General features: G+C 44.5%; 1 protein-coding gene across 6 annotated transcripts in view; it reads left to right on the top strand.

The window, feature by feature from the left end:
* Window positions 1-22,500, top strand: part of slit2 (slit homolog 2 (Drosophila)) — a 270,241-nt gene that overhangs the window by 781 nt on the left and 246,960 nt on the right. For all 6 annotated transcript variants that reach the window (XM_071408462.1, XM_071408457.1, XM_071408459.1 and 3 more), the window contains exons 1-3: window positions 1-910; window positions 10,265-10,336; window positions 21,851-21,922. The exon at window positions 1-910 is cut by the window's left edge and continues 781 nt beyond it. In XM_071408462.1, the coding sequence (XP_071264563.1) occupies window positions 693-910; window positions 10,265-10,336; window positions 21,851-21,922 (362 nt within the window). In that variant the 5' untranslated portion in view covers window positions 1-692. The remainder of the gene's footprint in view (window positions 911-10,264; window positions 10,337-21,850; window positions 21,923-22,500) is intronic.

The following is a 22,500-nucleotide window of genomic DNA, read 5'->3' as shown; positions in this document are numbered from 1 at the left end:
TTTCTTCTCTTCTCTCTCACACACACAACACGCAGTCTCGGGGAGCTCTTACACCGGCAACACACACACACACGGAGTGTGATTCTAAGCACGGGGCTCTTCCCGGTGTTAAACGGACGTCTGAAGGGAAATCAATACCTCAAGCCACGTTGACCTGCACGAGATCACCGAGAGGGGGGGAAAAAAACGAATACCGTTTCCTCGTTCTGCGCGTGCTGTGAATTAATAATACAACAACCAATCACTCACCCACCTCGCCTTGTGTCTAATCTCACCTGGTGTGTGTGTGTGGGAGAGGGAGAGTGTGTGTGTTCTCCAAAAGGTTCGTTAGGGAGGTTTGTCTTGGGTTTACGGTCTATACATCGCTTTCACACGGAGGGGATTACCGCACTGCATGCCACGGCCATGTGGAATAACTTTGTGCCGCTCTAGCGCCAGTTGTCCGTCTACCAGCCTGCCGCCCTTTCCTCTCTCTCTTTCCGCCCAGGCCGCTGTCATCCAGACGTGCGGGTTTCTTCTGGCGTGATTTTGTATTTACTAAAAGCACAACAACGAGGAGGAGCAAACACACAATTAACAGACAGACAGAGAGAGAGTTGGAATCGTTCTTGTGGGATTTTACTCCTCCGGTGGATTTACGACCCTTCGGTGACTCCTCGGCCCTTTCTCCTTTGTAGACTACTGCGGTGATAATGTCCCTAAGGTCGAGCCTCCTTGCTCCGGCCCTTGCCTCCTCAGCTCTGGGTCTGTGTCGCGGTCTGCTGGTCGTCCTGGTGGTCCTGGAGCTGTCCAGCCGGACAGAAGGCCAGCCATGCCCGGCGCAGTGCTCCTGTTCCGGCTCTACTGTGGACTGTCACGGCCAGAGTCTCCGCAGCGTTCCCAGGAATATACCACGCAACACAGAGAGACTGTGAGTATATGCCTTAGACACTATATAGGGTTTATTGTCTTCCCTCCCTGAAGTCTATAATATAGACCAGGGGTATCAGGACTGTAGTCACTATATAGGGTTTATTGTCTACCCTGAAGTCTATAATATAGACCAGGGGTATCAGGACTGTAGTCACTATATAGGGTTTATTGTCTCCCCTCCCTGAAGTCTATAATATAGACCAGGGGTATCAGGACTGTAGTCACTATATAGGGTTTATTGTCTACCCTGAAGTCTATAATATAGACCAGGGGTATCAGGACTGTAGTCACTATATAGGGTTTATTGTCTACCCTGAAGTCTATAATATAGACCAGGGGTATCAGGACTGTAGTCACTATATAGGGTTTATTGTCTTCCCTCCCTGAAGTCTATAATATAGACCAGGGGTATCAGGACTGTAGTCACTATATAGGGTTTATTGTCTACCCTGAAGTCTATAATATAGACCAGGGGTATCAGGACTGTAGTCACTATATAGGGTTTATTGTCTACCCTCCCTGAAGTCTATAATATAGACCAGGGGTATCAGGACTGTAGTCACTATATAGGGTTTATTGTTTACCCTGAAGTCTATAATATAGACCAGGGGTATCAGGACTGTAGTCACTATATAGGGTTTATTGTTTACCCTCCCTGAAGTCTATAATATAGACCAGGGGTATCAGGACTGTAGTCACTATATAGGGTTTATTGTTTACCCTGAAGTCTATAATATAGACCAGGGGTATCAGGACTGTAGTCACTATATAGGGTTTATTGTCTCCCCTCCCTGAAGTCTATAATATAGACCAGGGGTATCAGGACTGTAGTCACTATATAGGGTTTATTGTTTACCCTCCCTGAAGTCTATAATATAGACCAGGGGTATCAGGACTGTAGTCACTATATAGGGTTTATTGTTTACCCTGAAGTCTATAATATAGACCAGGGGTATCAGGACTGTAGTCACTATATAGGGTTTATTGTTTACCCTCCCTGAAGTCTATAATATAGACCAGGGGTATCAGGACTGTAGTCACTATATAGGGTTTATTGTTTACCCTCCCTGAAGTCTATAATATAGACCAGGGGTATCAGGACTGTAGTCACTATATAGGGTTTATTGTTTACCCTGAAGTCTATAATATAGACCAGGGGTATCAGGACTGTAGTCACTATATAGGGTTTATTGTCTCCCCTCCCTGAAGTCTATAATATAGACCAGGGGTATCAGGACTGTAGTCACTATATAGGGTTTATTGTTTACCCTCCCTGAAGTCTATAATATAGACCAGGGGTATCAGGACTGTAGTCACTATATAGGGTTTATTGTTTACCCTGAAGTCTATAATATAGACCAGGGGTATCAGGACTGTAGTCACTATATAGGGTTTATTGTTTACCCTCCCTGAAGTCTATAATATAGACCAGGGGTATCAGGACTGTAGTCACTATATAGGGTTTATTGTTTACCCTCCCTGAAGTCTATAATATAGACCAGGGGTATCAGGACTGTAGTCATTATATAGGGTTTATTGTTTACCCTCCCTGAAGTCTATAATATAGACCAGGGGTATCAGGACTGTAGTCACTATATAGGGTTTATTGTCTACCCTCCCTGAAGTCTATAATATAGACCAGGGGTATCAGGACTGTAGTCACTATATAGGGTTTATTGTTTACCCTCCATGAAGTCTATAATATAGACCAGGGGTATCAGGACTGTAGTCACTATATAGGGTTTATTGTTTACCCTGAAGTCTATAATATAGACCAGGGGTATCAGGACTGTAGTCACTATATAGGGTTTATTGTCTCCCCTCCCTGAAGTCTATAATATAGACCAGGGGTATCAGGACTGTAGTCACTATATAGGGTTTATTGTTTACCCTCCCTGAAGTCTATAATATAGACCAGGGGTATCAGGACTGTAGTCACTATATAGGGTTTATTGTTTACCCTCCCTGAAGTCTATAATATAGACCAGGGGTATCAGGACTGTAGTCACTATATAGGGTTTATTGTCTCCCCTCCCTGAAGTCTATAATATAGACCAGGGGTATCAGGACTGTAGTCACTATATAGGGTTTATTGTCTACCCTGAAGTCTATAATATAGACCAGGGGTATCAGGACTGTAGTCACTATATAGGGTTTATTGTCTACCCTGAAGTCTATAATATAGACCAGGGGTATCAGGACTGTAGTCACTATATAGGGTTTATTGTCTACCCTGAAGTCTATAATATAGACCAGGGGTATCAGGACTGTAGTCACTATATAGGGTTTATTGTTTACCCTCCCTGAAGTCTATAATATAGACCAGGGGTATCAGGACTGTAGTCACTATATAGGGTTTATTGTTTACCCTCCCTGAAGTCTATAATATAGACCAGGGGTATCAGGACTGTAGTCACTATATAGGGTTTATTGTTTACCCTCCCTGAAGTCTATAATATAGACCAGGGGTATCAGGACTGTAGTCACTATATAGGGTTTATTGTTTACCCTCCCTGAAGTCTATAATATAGACCAGGGGTATCAGGACTGTAGTCACTATATAGGGTTTATTGTTTACCCTGAAGTCTATAATATAGACCAGGGGTATCAGGACTGTAGTCACTATATAGGGTTTATTGTTTACCCTGAAGACTATAATATAGACCAGGGTTATCAGGACTGTAGTCACTATATAGGGTTTATTGTCTCCCCTCCCTGAAGTCTATAATATAGACCAGGGGTATCAGGACTGTAGTCACTATATAGGGTTTATTGTCTCCCCTCCCTGAAGTCTATAATATAGACCAGGGGTATCAGGACTGTAGTCACTATATAGGGTTTATTGTTTACCCTCCCTGAAGTCTATAATATAGACCAGGGGTATCAGGACTGTAGTCAATATATAGGGTTTATTGTCTCCCCTCCCTGAAGTCTATAATATAGACCAGGGGTATCAGGACTGTAGTCACTATATAGGGTTTATTGTTTACCCTCCCTGAAGTCTATAATATAGACCAGGGGTATCAGGACTGTAGTCACTATATAGGGTTTATTGTTTACCCTCCCTGAAGTCTATAATATAGACCAGGGGTATCAGGACTGTAGTCACTATATAGGGTTTATTGTTTACCCTCCCTGAAGTCTATAATATAGACCAGGGGTATCAGGACTGTAGTCACTATATAGGGTTTATTGTTTACCCTGAAGTCTATAATATAGACCAGGGGTATCAGGACTGTAGTCACTATATAGGGTTTATTGTTTACCCTGAAGTCTATAATATAGACCAGGGGTATCAGGACTGTAGTCACTATATAGGGTTTATTGTCTCCCCTCCCTGAAGTCTATAATATAGACCAGGGGTATCAGGACTGTAGTCACTATATAGGGTTTATTGTTTACCCTGAAGTCTATAATATAGACCAGGGGTATCAGGACTGTAGTCAATATATAGGGTTTATTGTCTCCCCTGAAGTCTATAATATAGACCAGGGGTATCAGGACTGTAGTCACTATATAGGGTTTATTGTTTACCCTCCCTGAAGTCTATAATATAGACCAGGGGTATCAGGACTGTAGTCACTATATAGGGTTTATTGTTTACCCTGAAGTCTATAATATAGACCAGGGGTATCAGGACTGTAGTCACTATATAGGGTTTATTGTTTACCCTGAAGTCTATAATATAGACCAGGGGTATCAGGACTGTAGTCACTATATAGGGTTTATTGTTTATCCTCCCTGAAGTCTATAATATAGACCAGGGGTATCAGGACTGTAGTCACTATATAGGGTTTATTGTTTACCCTGAAGTCTATAATATAGACCAGGGGTATCAGGACTGTAGTCACTATATAGGGTTTATTGTTTACCCTGAAGTCTATAATATAGACCAGGGGTATCAGGACTGTAGTCACTATATAGGGTTTATTGTTTACCCTCCCTGAAGTCTATAATATAGACCAGGGGTATCAGGACCGTAGTCACTATATAGGGTTTATTGTCTACCCTGAAGTCTATAATATAGACCAGGGGTATCAGGACTGTAGTCACTATATAGGGTTTATTGTTTCCCCTCCCTGAAGTCTATAATATAGACCAGGGGTATCAGGACTGTAGTCACTATATAGGGTTTATTGTTTACCCTCCCTGAAGTCTATAATATAGACCAGGGGTATCAGGACTGTAGTCACTATATAGGGTTTATTGTTTACCCTCCCTGAAGTCTATAATATAGACCAGGGGTATCAGGACTGTAATTACTATATAGGGTTTATTGTCTACCCTGAAGTCTATAATATAGACCAGGGGTATCAGGACTGTAGTCACTATATAGGGTTTATTGTCTACCCTGAAGTCTATAATATAGACCAGGGGTATCAGGACTGTAGTCACTATATAGGGTTTATTGTCTACCCTGAAGTCTATAATATAGACCAGGGGTATCAGGACTGTAGTCACTATATAGGGTTTATTGTCTACCCTGAAGTCTATAATATAGACCAGGGGTATCAGGACTGTAGTCACTATATAGGGTTTATTGTCTCCCCTGAAGTCTATAATATAGACCAGGGGTATCAGGACTGTAGTCACTATATAGGGTTTATTGTTTACCCTCCCTGAAGTCTATAATATAGACCAGGGGTATCAGGACTGTAGTCACTATATAGGGTTTATTGTCTCCCCTCCCTGAAGTCTATAATATAGACCAGGGGTATCAGGACTGTAGTCACTATATAGGGTTTATTGTTTACCCTCCCTGAAGTCTATAATATAGACCAGGGGTATCAGGACTGTAGTCACTATATAGGGTTTATTGTCTCCCCTCCCTGAAGTCTATAATATAGACCAGGGGTATCAGGACTGTAGTCACTATATAGGGTTTATTGTTTACCCTCCCTGAAGTCTATAATATAGACCAGGGGTATCAGGACTGTAGTCACTATATAGGGTTTATTGTTTACCCTCCCTGAAGTCTATAATATAGACCAGGGGTATCAGGACTGTAGTCACTATATAGGGTTTATTGTTTACCCTGAAGTCTATAATATAGACCAGGGGTATCAGGACTGTAGTCACTATATATGGTTTATTGTTTACCCTGAAGTCTATAATATAGACCAGGGGTATCAGGACTGTAGTCACTATATAGGGTTTATTGTTTACCCTGAAGTCTATAATATAGACAAGGGGTATCAGGACTGTAGTCACTATATAGGGTTTATTGTTTACCCTGAAGTCTATAATATAGACCAGGGGTATCAGGACTGTAGTCACTATATAGGGTTTATTGTTTACCCTCCCTGAAGTCTATAATATAGACCAGGGGTATCAGGACTGTAGTCACTATATAGGGTTTATTGTCTCCCCTCCCTGAAGTCTATAATATAGACCAGGGGTATCAGGACTGTAGTCACTATATAGGGTTTATTGTCTACCCTGAAGTCTATAATATAGACCAGGGGTATCAGGACTGTAGTCACTATATAGGGTTTATTGTTTACCCTCCCTGAAGTCTATAATATAGACCAGGGGTATCAGGACTGTAGTCACTATATAGGGTTTATTGTCTCCCCTCCCTGAAGTCTATAATATAGACCAGGGGTATCAGGACTGTAGTCACTATATAGGGTTTATTGTTTACCCTGAAGTCTATAATATAGACCAGGGGTATCAGGACTGTAGTCACTATATAGGGTTTATTGTTTACCCTGAAGTCTATAATATAGACCAGGGGTATCAGGACTGTAGTCACTATATAGGGTTTATTGTTTACCCTCCCTGAAGTCTATAATATAGACCAGGGGTATCAGGACCGTAGTCACTATATAGGGTTTATTGTCTACCCTGAAGTCTATAATATAGACCAGGGGTATCAGGACTGTAGTCACTATATAGGGTTTATTGTTTCCCCTCCCTGAAGTCTATAATATAGACCAGGGGTATCAGGACTGTAGTCACTATATAGGGTTTATTGTTTACCCTCCCTGAAGTCTATAATATAGACCAGGGGTATCAGGACTGTAGTCACTATATAGGGTTTATTGTCTACCCTCCCTGAAGTCTATAATATAGACCAGGGGTATCAGGACTGTAGTCACTATATAGGGTTTATTGTTTACCCTCCCTGAAGTCTATAATATAGACCAGGGGTATCAGGACTGTAGTCACTATATAGGGTTTATTGTTTACCCTCCCTGAAGTCTATAATATAGACCAGGGGTATCAGGACTGTAATTACTATATAGGGTTTATTGTCTACCCTGAAGTCTATAATATAGACCAGGGGTATCAGGACTGTAGTCACTATATAGGGTTTATTGTCTACCCTGAAGTCTATAATATAGACCAGGGGTATCAGGACTGTAGTCACTATATAGGGTTTATTGTTTACCCTCCCTGAAGTCTATAATATAGACCAGGGGTATCAGGACTGTAGTCACTATATAGGGTTTATTGTCTACCCTGAAGTCTATAATATAGACCAGGGGTATCAGGACTGTAGTCACTATATAGGGTTTATTGTTTACCCTCCCTGAAGTCTATAATATAGACCAGGGGTATCAGGACCGTAGTCACAGGTTGTACTGGAGAAGACTCATGGGAGATTAGGGTTGCTGGTAAAAGGGGTACTTCCGGGGTACCTCCGGGCAGAGCAACAGTCAGTAGGTGATACAGTAACCTAAAAAGGTTGGGAAACACTGATTATAGCCAGCCATTATCATAATATATTGATGCTATTATCTGCTGTAAAAAGTCCTACAACAGAATTCTCCAAAATAAGTCATTCTGGTGAAGTGGTTCACGACAGAACCACAAAATAACCTTGTGGCTCGTTTTTATAGATGATAATTAAAAGAAATGGCGCAGAGACTGGAACCATTGGTAACGGACAGTTAATTAACTTGGTCCGTTTAAATTCGGTAAGCGGTTCATGAAGCTATGGGTTTATGTTTGACGTCTCGGGCTGTTGGAACACACACACACACACACACACTAACACACACACACACACACACACACACACAGCTCGAACTAATCAAAAACGGATTCAGTGAATTTACTGTTAAGTTAATAAAGCCTGTAGGATTGTTTTTGTTTTCTACCCGCTGTGGAGATTGATGTGATTTTGTTAGGTCACACTAAAACATTTTCATTTAGCCGTCAGCAGATTGAACTAATGATCTCCCAAAGTAGCCTCCTACAATTTAAACTTAAACACCTTCCTTTAAGCAGCGCATCGTTTCATAGGCGGACTTCTCTCGTCATCCCTTTAAGCAGCGCATCGTTTCATAGGCGGACTTCTCTCGTCATCCCTTTAAGCAGCGCATCGTTTCATAGGCGGACTTCTCTCGTCATCCCTTTAAGCAGCGCATCGTTTCATAGGCGGACTTCTCTCGTCATCCCTTTAAGCAGCGTATCGTTTCATAGGCGGACTTCTCTCGTCATCCCTTTAAGCAGCGCATCGTTTCATAGGCGGACTTCTCTCGTCATCCCTTTAAGCAGCGCGTCGTTTCATAGGCGGACTTCTCTCGTCATCCCTTTAAGCAGCGCATCGTTTCATAGGCGGACTTCTCTCGTCATCCCTTTAAGCAGCGCATCGTTTCATAGGCGGACTTCTCTCGTCATCCCTTTAAGCAGCGCATCGTTTCATAGGCGGACTTCTCTCGTCATCCCTTTAAGCAGCGCATCGTTTCATAGGCGGACTTCTCTCGTCATCCCTTTAATCAGCGTATCGTTTCATAGGCGGACTTCTCTCGTCATCCCTTTAAGCAGCGCATCATTTCATAGGCGGACTTCTCTCGTCATCCCTTTAAGCAGCGCATCGTTTCATAGGCGGACTTCTCTCGTCATCCCTTTAAGCAGCGCGTCGTTTCATAGGCGGACTTCTCTCGTCATCCCTTTAAGCAGCGCGTCGTTTCATAGGCGGACTTCTCTCGTCATCCCTTTAAGCAGCGCATCGTTTCATAGGCGGACTTCTCTCGTCATCCCTTTAATCAGCGTATCGTTTCATAGGCGGACTTCTCTCGTCATCCCTTTAAGCAGCGCATCGTTTCATAGGCGGACTTCTCTCGTCATCCCTTTAAGCAGCGCATCGTTTCATAGGCGGACTTCTCTCGTCATCCCTTTAAGCAGCCTATCGTTTCATAGGCGGACTTCTCTCGTCATCCCTTTAAGCAGCGCATCGTTTCATAGGCGGACTTCTCTCGTCATCCCTTTAATCAGCGTATCGTTTCATAGGCGGACTTCTCTCGTCATCCCTTTAAGCAGCGCATCGTTTCATAGGCGGACTTCTCTCGTCATCCCTTTAAGCAGCGCATCGTTTCATAGGCGGACTTCTCTCGTCATCCCTTTAAGCAGCGCATCGTTTCATAGGCGGACTTCTCTCGTCATCCCTTTAAGCAGCGCATCGTTTCATAGGCGGACTTCTCTCGTCATCCCTTTAAGCAGCGCATCGTTTCATAGGCGGACTTCTCTCGTCATCCCTTTAAGCAGCGTATCGTTTCATAGGCGGACTTCTCTCGTCATCCCTTTAAGCAGCGCGTCGTTTCATAGGCGGACTTCTCTCGTCATCCCTTTAAGCAGCGCGTCGTTTCATAGGCGGACTTCTCTCGTCATCCCTTTAAGCAGCGCGTCGTTTCATAGGCGGACTTCTCTCGTCATCCCTTTAAGCAGCGCGTCGTTTCATAGGCGGACTTCTCTCGTCATCCCTTTAATCAGCGTATCGTTTCATAGGCGGACTTCTCTCGTCATCCCTTTAAGCAGCGCATCGTTTCATAGGCGGACTTCTCTCGTCATCCCTTTAAGCAGCGTATCGTTTCATAGGCGGACTTCTCTCGTCATCCCTTTAATCAGCGTATCGTTTCATGGGCGGACTTCTCTCGTCATCCCTTTAAGCAGCGTATCGTTTCATAGGCGGACTTCTCTCGTCATCCCTTTAAGCAGCGCGTCGTTTCATAGGCGGACTTCTCTCGTCATCCCTTTAAGCAGCGCGTCGTTTCATAGGCGGACTTCTCTCGTCATCCCTTTAAGCAGCGCGTCGTTTCATAGGCGGACTTCTCTCGTCATCCCTTTAAGCAGCGCGTCGTTTCATAGCCGGACTTCTCTCATCTGTAATGGAGAGATGAACAGGTCCATCTGTATCCTGAGATTCTCCCCCGTCGTTTTGTATACAGTCGTTTAATTGTGGCCTAACTAAAGTCAATAACCAGGGTGATAATATAACGGTGAAGTGAAGGTTGTGTTTTTTATTCAAATCTGTTTTTAGAACATGTTTAATAAATATGAATGATTGTTTCTTTTTATTTTATTTGTCCATATTGTAACTCATGGTGTCGTCTTGTTTCTCCAGGGATCTGAACGCTAACAATCTGACTAAAATCACCAAGGCCGACTTCGCTGGACTGAGGAATCTGCGTGTGCTGTAAGTACTCGGCTTTAGTTATTACAACGGGACAAACCTTTACAACTTGAGACTTCACGATTTGACAACAGATCATTCATATGGAAACACTGTAATGATTCAATGTTTGTCGAAAGCTGCCGTTATTAATAAATGAATATAAGGTTTTATCGCCGAGTCATCACAACGAAGTGATCGGAAAATAAATTGTTTGTAGTACAAAAACAGACTTAGATATTTGTCAGCATTTGTAGACTAAGGGGCCTTTATACAAGGCGTGTTCAGTAGCCTATAAACGGGTTATAAACAGGGCTGAAGGCTACTGTTTAGCCGTGTTGATGTATAACGTTATAGAAAAACGTCTAATTCTGCACTTGAGACTGTGATAACTTGTTGACAGGCTATAACATCACATTTATACAAGGCGTGTTCAGTAGCCTATAAACGGGTTATAAACAGGGCTGAAGGCTACTGTTTAGCCGTGTTGATGTATAACGTTATAGCCTGTCAACAAGTTATCACAGTCTCAGTGCAGAATTAGACGTTTTTCCACATTGATGTATAACGTTATAGCCTGTCAACAAGTTATCACAGTCTCAGTGCAGAATTAGACGTTTTTCCACATTGATGTATAACGTTATAGCCTGTCAACAAGTTATCACAGTCTCAGTGCAGAATTAGACGTTTTTCCACATTGATGTATAACGTTATAGCCTGTCAACAAGTTATCACAGTCTCAGTGCAAAATTAGACGTTTTTCCATATTTCTAAATTGCTCCAAACCTCAAATTTCAACAACAACAAAAAAGAAATGGAGAAAAAAAATGAAAGCCTGTCAATGAGATTGAACTCATGACCCTTTAGAGCGGGAGCTGGCAGATTAAACCAGCCAGCCAGTCAACAACACCCCACCCCACCCCTCCCCCGGCCCCCCCCTCCCCCGGCCCCCTCTAACAAACCCCATACTACTTGACGGTAATACCACTCAAAGATTCCTCCAGTGGCGATGTCCTGTCCATGTAGAGACACGGCTGACACAATGAGCTCCAGACGTTTTATATGAGGCACGCAGATACTGAACTGTACTGTTAAATTAAGGCATTACTTTCCAACTGGGTTAAATTTAAAAGGGTTCATTGTTTGGTATACACAAACAACTCTAGGCTTAACTTCTGGCGTTCATTTCCGATTGGTTAACAATTCAGGCATTCATTTCCGATTGGTTAACAATTCAGGAATTCATTTCCTGATTGGTTAACAATTCAGGCATTCATTTCCTGATTGGTTAACAATTCAGGCATTAATTTCCTGATTGGTTAACAATTCAGGCATTCATTTCCTGATTGGTTAACAATTCAGGCATTCATTTCCTGATTGGTTAACAATTCAGGCATTCATTTCCTGATTGGTTAACAATTCAGGCATTCATTTCCTGATTGGTTAACAATTCAGGCATTCATTTCCTGATTGGTTAACAATTCAGGCATTCATTTCCTGATTGGTTAACAATTCAGGCATTCATTTCCTGATTGGTTAACAATTCAGGCATTCATTTCCTGATTGGTTAACAATTCAGGCATTCATTTCCTGATTGGTTAACAATTCAGGCATTCATTTCCTGATTGGTTAACAATTCAGGCATTCATTTCCTGATTGGTTAACAATTCAGGCATTCATTTCCTGATTGGTTAAGGATGAAGGATTGGGTTAAACAAGAAAAAGAACTCCCAGGGTGCAGTTCAGCCATTAAATATGTCCGGCCATGCTAGCTCATTGCGGATGGATGGTGTAATGGGATAAGTAGTGGTGTCCTGTTCCATAGACTGCAGGTTTAAGGCTGTCTGGCCATGCTAGCTCATTGTGGATGGATGGTGTAGTGGGATACGCAGGGAGCTCCTGTTCCATAGACTGCAGGTTTAAGGCTGTCTGGCCATGCTAGCTCATTGTGGATGGATGGTGTAGTGGGATAAGCAGGGAGCTGCTGTTCCACAGACTGCAGGTTTAAGGCTGTCTGGCCATGCTAGCTCATTGTGGATGGATGGTGTAGTGGGATAAGCAGGGAGCTCCTGTTCCACAGACTGCAGGTTTAAGGCTGTCTGGCCATGCTAGCTCATTGTGGATGGATGGTGTAGTGGGATAAGCAGGGAGCTCCTGTTCCATAGACTGCAGGTTTAAGGCTGTCTGGCCATGCTAGCTCATTGTGGATGGATGGTGTAGTGGGATAAGCAGGGAGCTCCTGTTCCATAGACTGCAGGTTTAAGGCTGTCTGGCCATGCTAGCTCATTGTGGATGGATGGTGTAGTGGGATAAGCAGGGAGCTCCTGTTCCATAGACTGCAGGTTTAAGGCTGTCTTGCCATGCTAGCTCATTGTGGATGGATGGTGTAGTGGGATAAGCAGGGAGCTCCTGTTCCATAGACTGCAGGTTTAAGGCTGTCTGGCCATGCTAGCTCATTGTGGATGGATGGTGTAGTGGGATAAGCAGGGAGCTCCTGTTCCATAGACTGCAGGTTTAAGGCTGTCTGGCCATGCTAGCTCATTGTGGATGGATGGTGTAGTAGGATAAGCAGGGAGCTCCTGTTCCATAGACTGCAGGTTTAAGGCTGTCTGGCCATGCTAGCTCATTGTGGATGGATGATGTAGTGGGATAAGCAGGGAGCTCCTGTTCCACAGACTGCAGGTTTAAGGCTGTCTGGCCATGCTAGCTCATTGTGGATGGATGGTGTAGTAGGATAAGCAGGGAGCTCCTGTTCCATAGACTGCAGGTTTAAGGCTGTCTGGCCATGCTAGCTCATTGTGGATGGATGATGTAGTGGGATAAGCAGGGAGCTCCTGTTCCACAGACTGCAGGTTTAAGGCTGTCTGGCCATGCTAGCTCATTGTGGATGGATGGTGTAGTGGGATAAGCAGGGAGTCCATAGACTGCAGGTTTAAGGCTGTCTGGCCATGCTAGCTCATTGTGGATGGATGGTGTAGTGGGATAAGCAGGGAGTCCATAGACTGCAGGTTTAAGGCTGTCTGGCCATGCTAGCTCATTGTGGATGGATGATGTAGTGGGATAAGCAGGGAGCTCCTGTTCCACAGACTGCAGGTTTAAGGCTGTCTGGCCATGCTAGCTCATTGTGGATGGATGGTGTAGTGGGATAAGCAGGGAGTCCATAGACTGCAGGTTTAAGGCTGTCTGGCCATGCTAGCTCATTGTGGATGGATGGTTTAGTGGGATACGCAGGGAGCTGCTGTTCCATAGACTGCAGGTTTAAGGCTGTCCGTCCATGCTAGCTCATTGTGGGTGGATGGTTTAGTGGGATTATTTTTGACCGTAGTGGACGGTTTTGACAGAGTCTCCCGACGTCCTGGGGACCAACAAAAACATCAAATTCCGAGTCTCTCTGAGTCTCTCTGAGCCTCTCTGAGTCTCTCTGAGTCTCTCTGAGCCTCTCCAGTAGCTGAATAAAGCCTACAAAGACTTGACTCCAGGTCTGTGTGACTCCAGGTCTGACTCCAGGTCTGACTCCAGGTCTGACTCCAGGTCTGACTCCAGGTCTGACTCCAGGTCTGACTCCAGGTCTGACTCCAGGTCTGACTCCAGGTCTGACTCCAGGTCTGACTCCAGGCTAGCTGGTCGTGGACATGCCAAACACTGTCAATAAGCATTCACACTGATATAGGGGCTAGGCCATTAAGCAAGATTACCTTCATTATTTATAAGGCCTAAAAAAAGCCCCCCCCCAAAAAGGCCAAAAAAAAAGAGAACGAATAATTTCCATTTATATTCTAAACAAAATCACTTTACAACTTGTTTTAATTAGATTATGTCACATTTACAGGCACCATCATCCCCCCCCCCCCCTCCATTGGGGATATAATAATTAAAACGATGCAGACTATGGAGGGTTGCAAGCGCTTCCACGCTGTTCACAGTAGCTGGACAGAGATCCTCTATGAATAGAGAGGGTCGAATGTCTCCCTCACCCGTCCCACTGCTCCTAAATAGACACTGTGGTTTATGAACACAATCAGAACCCCTCTTACAGATCACGTCGTGTTCACACATCTCTCTCTCCCTTGGGAAAGTTGCGTCACAGACGCTGTCGCCGTTAAACCAGGAAGTTGAATCGTTCTAGTAAGTGAGGTTGTAATTCAAATTAAACGGGGTTACAGATCACGTTTTAAATACAAGGTTATCTGGTGTTCACCGGGGGTTCTCGTCTCTCGTTTCATGATGGGCTTGGACACGTAGCCTAAATAATGGAGAGGGTTTTATGCACGTTTAAAACGGGACCTGCATGGCCAAGATAATATGGGTCTGCCTCCTGCATGGCTAAGATAATATGGGCCTGCCTCCTGCATGGTTAAAATAATATGGGTCTGCCTCCTGCATGGCTAAGATAATATGGGTCTGCCTCCTGCATGCTTAAAATAATATGTGCCTGTCTCCTGCATGGTTAAAATAATGTGGGCCTGCCTCCTGCATGGTTCAAATAATGTGGGTCTGCCTCCTGCATGGTTAAAATAATGTGTGTCTGCCTCCTGCATGGCCAAGATAATATGGGTCTGCCTCCTGCATGACTAAGATAATATGGGCCTGCCTCCTGCATGGCTAAGATAATATGGACCTGCCTCCTGCATGGCTAAGATAATATGGGTCTGCCTCCTGCATGGCTAAGATAATATGGACCTGCCTCCTGCATGGCTAAGATAATATGGGTCTGCCTCCTGCATGGCTAAGATAATATGGGTCTGCCTCCTGCATGGCTAAGATAATATGGGTCTGCCTCCTGCATGGCTAAGATAATATGGGTCTGCCTCCTGCATGGCTAAGATGATATGTGCTTGCCTCCTGCATGGCTAAAATAATATGGGCCTTCCTCCTGCATGGTTAAAATAATGTGGGCCTGCCTCCTGCATGGTTAAAATAATGTGGGCCAGCCTCCTGCATGGTTAAAATAATGTGGGCCTCCTGCATGGTTAAAATAATGTGGGTCTGCCTCCTGCATGGTTAAAATAATATGGGACTGCCTCCTGCATGGTAAAAAATAATATGGGACTGCCTCCTGCATGGTTAAAATAATGTGGGCCTGTCTCCTGCATGGTTAAAATAATGTGGGCCTCCTGCATGGCTAAGATAATATGGGTCTGCCTCCTGCATGGCTAAGATGATATGTGCTTGCCTCCTGCATGGCTAAAATAATATGGGCCTTCCTCCTGCATGGTTAAAATAATGTGGGCCTGCCTCCTGCATGGTTAAAATAATGTGGGCCAGCCTCCTGCATGGTTAAAATAATGTGGGCCTCCTGCATGGTTAAAATAATGTGGGTCTGCCTCCTGCATGGTTAAAATAATATGGGACTGCCTCCTGCATGGTAAAAAATAATATGGGACTGCCTCCTGCATGGTTAAAATAATGTGGGCCTGTCTCCTGCATGGTTCAAATAATGTGGGCCTGTCTCCTGCATGGTTAAAATAATATGGGCCTGCCTCCTGCATGGTTAAAATAATGTGGGCCTGCCTCCTGCATGGTTAAAGTAATGTGGGCCTTCCTCCTGCATGGTAAAAAATAATATAGGCCTGTCTCCTACATGGTTAAAATAATATGTGCCTGCCTCCTGCATGGTTAAAATAATATGGGACTGCCTCCTGCATGGTTCAAATAATATGGGCCTGCCTCATGCATGGTTAAAGTAATGTGGACCTGCCTCCTGCATGGTTAAAATAATATGGGCCGGCCTCCTGCATGGTTAAAATAGTGGGCCTGCCTCCTGCATGGTTAAAATAATGTGGGGCTGCCTCCTGCATGGTTAAAAAAATATGGGCCTGCCTCCTGCATGGTTAAAATAACATTGGCCGGCCTCCTGCATGGTTAAAATAATGTGGGTCTGCCTCCTGCATGGTTAAAATAATATGGGCCTGCCTCCTGCATGGTTAAAATAATGTGGGTCTGCCTCCTTCATGGCTAAAATAATGTGGGCCTGCCTCCTGCATGGTTAAAATAATGTGGGCCTGCCTCCTGCATGGTTAAAATAACGTGGGCCTGCCTCCTGCATGGTTAAAATAATATGGGTCTGCCTCCTGCATGGTTAAAATGATGTGGGTCCTGCCTCCTGCATGGTTAAAATAATATGGGTCTGCCTCCTGCATGATTAAAATAACGTGGGCCAGCCTCCTGCATGGGATAAAATAATGTGGGCCTGCCTCCTGCATGGTTAAAATAACGTGGGTCTGCCTCTTGCATGGTTAAAATAACATGGGCCTGCCTCCTGCATGGTTAAAATAACGTGGGCCTGCCTCCTGCATGGTTAAAATAACGTGGGCCGGCCTCCTGCATGGTTAAAATAACGTGGTCCTGCCTCCTGCATGGTTAAAATAATATGGGCCTGCCTCCTGCATGGTTAAAATAACGCGGGCCTGCCTCCTGCATGGTTAAAATAATGTGGGCCTGCCTCCTGCATGGTTAAAATAATGTGGGCCTGACTCCTGCATGGTTAAAATAATGTGGGCCTGACTCCTGCATGGTTAAAATAATGTGGGCCTGACTCCTGCATGGTTAAAATAATGTGGGCCTGACTCCTGCATGGTTAAAATAATGTGGGCCTGACTCCTGCATGGTTAAAATAATGTGGGTCTGCCTCCTGCATGGTTAAAAAGGGAATATCGGCTCACTGTTTAATCCTCTCAAACTTTATATTTTAATAAAACTTTGGTGATTTAAGATTTATTTCCGAGTGGTCTCAGGATCCAAACCCTTCATCGTTAATTAAGACATCTACTTTGTGCATCACACAAGTACATTTTTACAACAATTGTTTACAGACAGATTATTTCACTTATAATTCAATGTCACAATTGCAGTGGGTCAAGTTTATATACACTAAGTTGACAGTGCCTTTAAACAGCTTGGAAAATTCCAGAAAATTGTGTCATGGCTTCAGAAGCTTCTAATAGGCTAATTGACATCATTTGAGTCAATTGGAGGTGTCTTTTTGCTTGACATGGGAAAATCAAAAGAAATCAGCCAAGACCTCAGAAAAAAAAATCCAGACCTCCACAAGTCTGGTTCATCCTTGGGAGCAATTTCCAAACGCCTGAAGGTACCACCTTATAAACAAGTATAAACACCATGGGACCACGCAGCCGTCACAAATCAATCCCAGAACAACAGCAAAGGACCTTGTGAAGATGCTGGAGGAACCAGGTACAAAAGTATCTATATCCACAGTAAAATTAGTCCTATATCGACATAACCTGAAAGGCCAATCAGCAAAGAAGAAGCCACTGCTCCAAAACCGCCATGAAAAAGCCAGACTACGGTTTGCAATTGCACATGGGGACAAAGATCGTACTTTTGGGAGAAATGTCCTCTGGTCTGATGAAACAAAAATAGAACTGTTTGGCCATAATGACCATTGTTATGTTTGGAGGAAAAAGGGGGAGGCTTGCAAGTCGAAGAACACCATCCCAACCGTGAAGCACGGGGGTGACAGTATCATGCTGTGGGGGTCCTTTGCTGCAGGAGGGACTGGTGCACTTCACAAAATAGATGGCATCATGAGGATGGACAATTAGGTGGATATATTGAAGCAACATCTCAAGACATCAGTCAGGAAGTTAAAGCTTGGTTGCAAATAGGTCTTCCAAATGGACAATGACCCCAAGCATACTTCCAAAGTTGTGGCAAAAGCCTAATGCTTAAGGACAACAAAGTCAAGCTATTGGAGTGTCCAAGCCCTGACCTCAATCCTATAAAAAATTTGTGGACAGAACTGAAAAAGCGTGTGCGAGCAAGGAGGCATACAAACCTAATAACTTAGTTACACCAGCTCTGTCAGGAGGAATGGGCCAACATTCACCCAACTTATTGTGGGAAGCTTGTGGAAGGCTACCCAAAACATTTGACCCAAGTTAAAGAATTTAAAGGCAATGCTACCAAATACTAATTGAGTGTATGTAAACTTCTGACCCACTGGGAATGTGATGAAAGAAATAAAAGCTGAAAGAAATCATTCTCTCTACTATTATTCTGACATTTCACATTCTTAAAATAAAGTGGTGATCCTAACTGACCTAAGACAGGGAATTTTTACAAGGATTAAATGTCAGGAATTGTGAAAACGGAGTTTAAATATATTTGGCTAAGGTGTTTGTAAACTTCCGACTTCAACTGTCTGTCTGTCATGTAGCCTAATGAAGGCTGCTGTCTGTCTGTCATGTAGCCTAATGAAGACTGCTGTCTGTCTGTCATGTAGCCTAATGAAGACTGCTGTCTGTCTGTCTGTCATGTAGCCTAATGAAGGCTGCTGTCTGTCTGTCATGTAGCCTAATGAAGGCTGCTGTCTGTCATGTAGTCTAATGAAGGCTGCTGTCTGTCTGTCATGTAGCCTAATGAAGGCTACTGTCTGTCTGTCTGTCATGTAGCCTAATGAAGGCTGCTGTCTGTCTGTCATGTAGCCTAATGAAGGCTGCTGTCTGTCTGTCTGTCATGTAGCCTAATGAAGGCTGCTGTCTGTCTGTCATGTAACCTAGTGAAGGCTGCTGTCTGTCTGTCATGTAGCCTAATGAAGGAAGCTGTCTGTCTGTCATGTAGCCTAATGAAGGCTGCTGTCTGTCTGTCATGTAGCCTAATGAAGGCTGCTGTCTGTCTGGCATGTAGCCTAGTGAAGGCTGCTGTCTGTCTGTCATGTAGCCTAATGAAGGCTGCTGTCTGTCTGTCATGTAGCCTAGTGAAGGCTGCTGTCTGTCTGTCTGTCATGTAGCCTAATGAAGGCTGCTGTCTGTCTGTCATGTAGTCTAATGAAGGCTGCTGTCTGTCTGTCATGTAGCCTAATGAAGGCTGCTGTCTGTCTGTCATGTAGCCTAATGAAGGCTGCTGTCTGTCATGTAGTCTAATGAAGGCTGCTGTCTGTCTGTCATGTAGCCTAATGAAGGCTACTGTCTGTCTGTCTGTCATGTAGCCTAATGAAGGCTGCTGTCTGTCTGTCATGTAGCCTAATGAAGGCTGCTGTCTGTCTGTCATGTAGCCTAATGAAGGCTGCTGTCTGTCTGTCATGTAACCTAGTGAAGGCTGCTGTCTGTCTGTCATGTAGCCTAATGAAGGAAGCTGTCTGTCTGTCATGTAGCCTAATGAAGGCTGCTGTCTGTCTGTCATGTAGCCTAATGAAGGCTGCTGTCTGTCTGTCATGTAGCCTAGTGAAGGCTGCTGTCTGTCTGTCATGTAGCCTAATGAAGGCTGCTGTCTGTCTGTCATGTAGCCTAGTGAAGGCTGCTGTCTGTCTGTCTGTCATGTAGCCTAATGAAGGCTGCTGTCTGTCTGTCATGTAGTCTAATGAAGGCTGCTGTCTGTCTGTCATGTAGCCTAATGAAGGCTGTCTGTCTGTCTGTTATGTAGCCTAGTGAAGGCTGCTGTCTGTCTGTCATGTAGCCTAATGAAGGCTGCTGTCTGTCTGTCATGTAGCCTAATGAAGGCTGTCTGTCTGTCTGTCATGTAGCCTAATGAAGGCTGCTGTGTGTGTGTGTGTGTGTGTGTGTGTGTGTGTGTGTGTGTGTCCGTGTCTCCATGGCCTGGCAGGCAGCAGAGCAGCTGTTAAAGTAGTGAGTCTGTATCTGTATCTGTTGCTACCTCAGTGTTAATCTACATGGGAAGTGTCAGGCTGGGGGAGTTATTTTAACCAGCCGCCCCCCCCCCCCGGGGGACATGTGTTACCCTCATTTAAACAACACAGGAAGTGATAGAGAGCGAAAGGACTGAAAGACAGAGAGAGATATCGTTCGGGTACGTGTAACCGCGGAGGGAGGGAATGCAGCTCAGAGAAGGAGAGAAGGAGAGAGAGGGGAGAGAGAGATACCGCGGAGGGAGGGAATGCAGCTCAGAGAAGGAGAGAAGGAGAGAGAGAGTCTTGTAGAAACAGGTTTCTTACAGTGTATGTTTCCAGGTTTAGGATTTCTCCTTTTGCTGGGTTTGGTGTTGGGGGGGAGGGGATATCTCTATGTGGTGGGGGGGGGGGGGCTGTTTAAAGTGAATGGCAGTGTGGGGTAGGAATTTCTCACATACCTCTAAGAGATTATGTCCTTAAAATATATTGTGTGTGTGTGTGTGTGTGTGTGTGTGTGTGTGTGTGTGTGTGTGTGTGTGTGTGTGTGTGTGTGTGTGTGTGTGTGTGTGTGTGTGTGTGTGTGTGTGTGTGTGTGTGTGTGTGTGTGTGTGTGTGTGTGTGTGTGTGTGTGTGTGTGTGTGTGTGTGTGTGTGTGCGCGTGCGTCTTGGTCAACACTAGTTAATGTAGGACTTGTCCTGTCAACACACTAAAGTAACCTCTTGTCAATTCTATCCCATTTCAATTCAAGGGGATTTATTAACATGGGGAAACATATGTTAACATTGGCAAAGCAAGTGAAGTAGATAATAAACAAAAGAGAAATAAACAATTAACATTTTAACAGTAAACATTACACTCACAGACATTTCCAAAAGAATAAAGACATTTTCAAATGATGTCTATATACAGTGATGTAACGATGTGTAATTAGTTAAGTGTTACTTTCGCCCCAACCTGGGCTCGAACCAGGGACCCTCTGCAACACATCAACAACAGTCTTCTTCAAAGCATCGTTACCTATCGCTCCACAAGAGCAGCGGCCCTTGAAACGCAAGGGGAACAAGCACTTCAAGGTCTCACAGCGAGGGACGTCACCGATTGAAACGCTAACTAGCTAGCCATTTTACACCGGTAACATAAACGTAAATATGGGTTGTATTTACAATGGAGTTTGTTCTTCACTGGTTGACCTTTTCTTGAGGCAACAGGTCACAAATCTTGCTGCTGTGATGTCACACTGTGGTATTTCATCCAATAGATATGGGAGTTTATCAAAATTGGATTTGTTTTGAGGGAAATATGTGTCTCTAATATGGTCATACATTGGGCAGGAAGTTAGGAAGTGCAGCTCAGTTTCCACCTCATTTTGTGGGCAGTGTGCACATAGCCTGTCTTCTCTTGAGAGCCATGTCTGCCTACGGCGGCCTTTCTCAATAGCAAGGCTATGCTCACTAAGTCTGTATATAGTCAAAGCTTTCCTTAAGTTTGGGTCAGTCACAGTGGTCAGGTATTCTGCCACTGTGTACTCTCTGTTTAGGGCCAAATAGCATTCTAGTTTGCTCTGTTTTTTTGTAAATTCTTTCCAACGTGTCAAGTAATTATCTTTTAGTTTTCTCAGTATTTGGTTGTTTTTAATTGTGTTGCTGTCTCTCTCCCCTCCCCCTCTTTTTCCCCTTCTCCTCCCTTTTCTCCTCTCCTCCTTTCTCACCTCCCCCATATCTCCCCTCTCTCTCCCCGTCTCTCTCTTCTCTCCCTCCCCTTCCCCATATCTCCCCTCTCTCTCTCCCCGTCTCTCTCTTCTCTCCCTCCCCTCTATCCTCCCCTCTATCTTCCCCTCTCTCTACCCTCCTCTCCCCCTCTCTCTCTCTCCCCGTCTCTCTCCTCTCTCCCTACCCCCACTCTCTCTCCCCGTCTCTCCCTCCCCTCCCCCCCTCCCCCCCCCCCACAGTCAGTTGATGGAGAATAAGATCAGTCTGATAGAGAGAGGAGCCTTCCAGGACCTGAAGGAGCTCGAGAGACTGTGAGTCAAAACGCTGTCGCCATTTTATCCTCCGTACACCCTCTGTACAGACACCCCACCACACACACTGACACACACCACACCACACCACACCACACACACTGACACACACCACACCACACCACACACACTGACACACACCACACCACACCACACACACACTGACACACACCACACACACACCGACACACACCACACACACGCCATGCACCACACACTACACACCATCACACGCCACATGCTGGTCACTCACTATTGCATCCCAGCCCTTTGAACCACACAGAGAACAGTGTTACATGGACAGACAGTGGACAGTGTTACATGGACAGACAGTGAACAGTGTTACATGGACAGACAGTGAACAGTGTTACATGGACAGACAGTGGACAGTGTTACATGGACAGACAGTGGACAGTGTTACATGGACAGACAGTGGACAGTGTTACATGGACAGACAGTGGACAGTGTTACATGGACAGACAGTGGACAGTGTTACATGGACAGACAGTGGACAGTGTTACATGGACAGACAGTGGACAGTGTTACATGGACAGACAGTGGACAGTGTTACATGGACA

Source organism: Salvelinus alpinus, chromosome 6 (assembly GCF_045679555.1).
Source record: "Salvelinus alpinus chromosome 6, SLU_Salpinus.1, whole genome shotgun sequence".
Lineage (NCBI taxonomy): Eukaryota > Metazoa > Chordata > Actinopteri > Salmoniformes > Salmonidae > Salvelinus > Salvelinus alpinus.
Note: the sequence above shows the minus strand (reverse complement) of the source record. Positions and strands in the feature narration are given on the sequence as shown.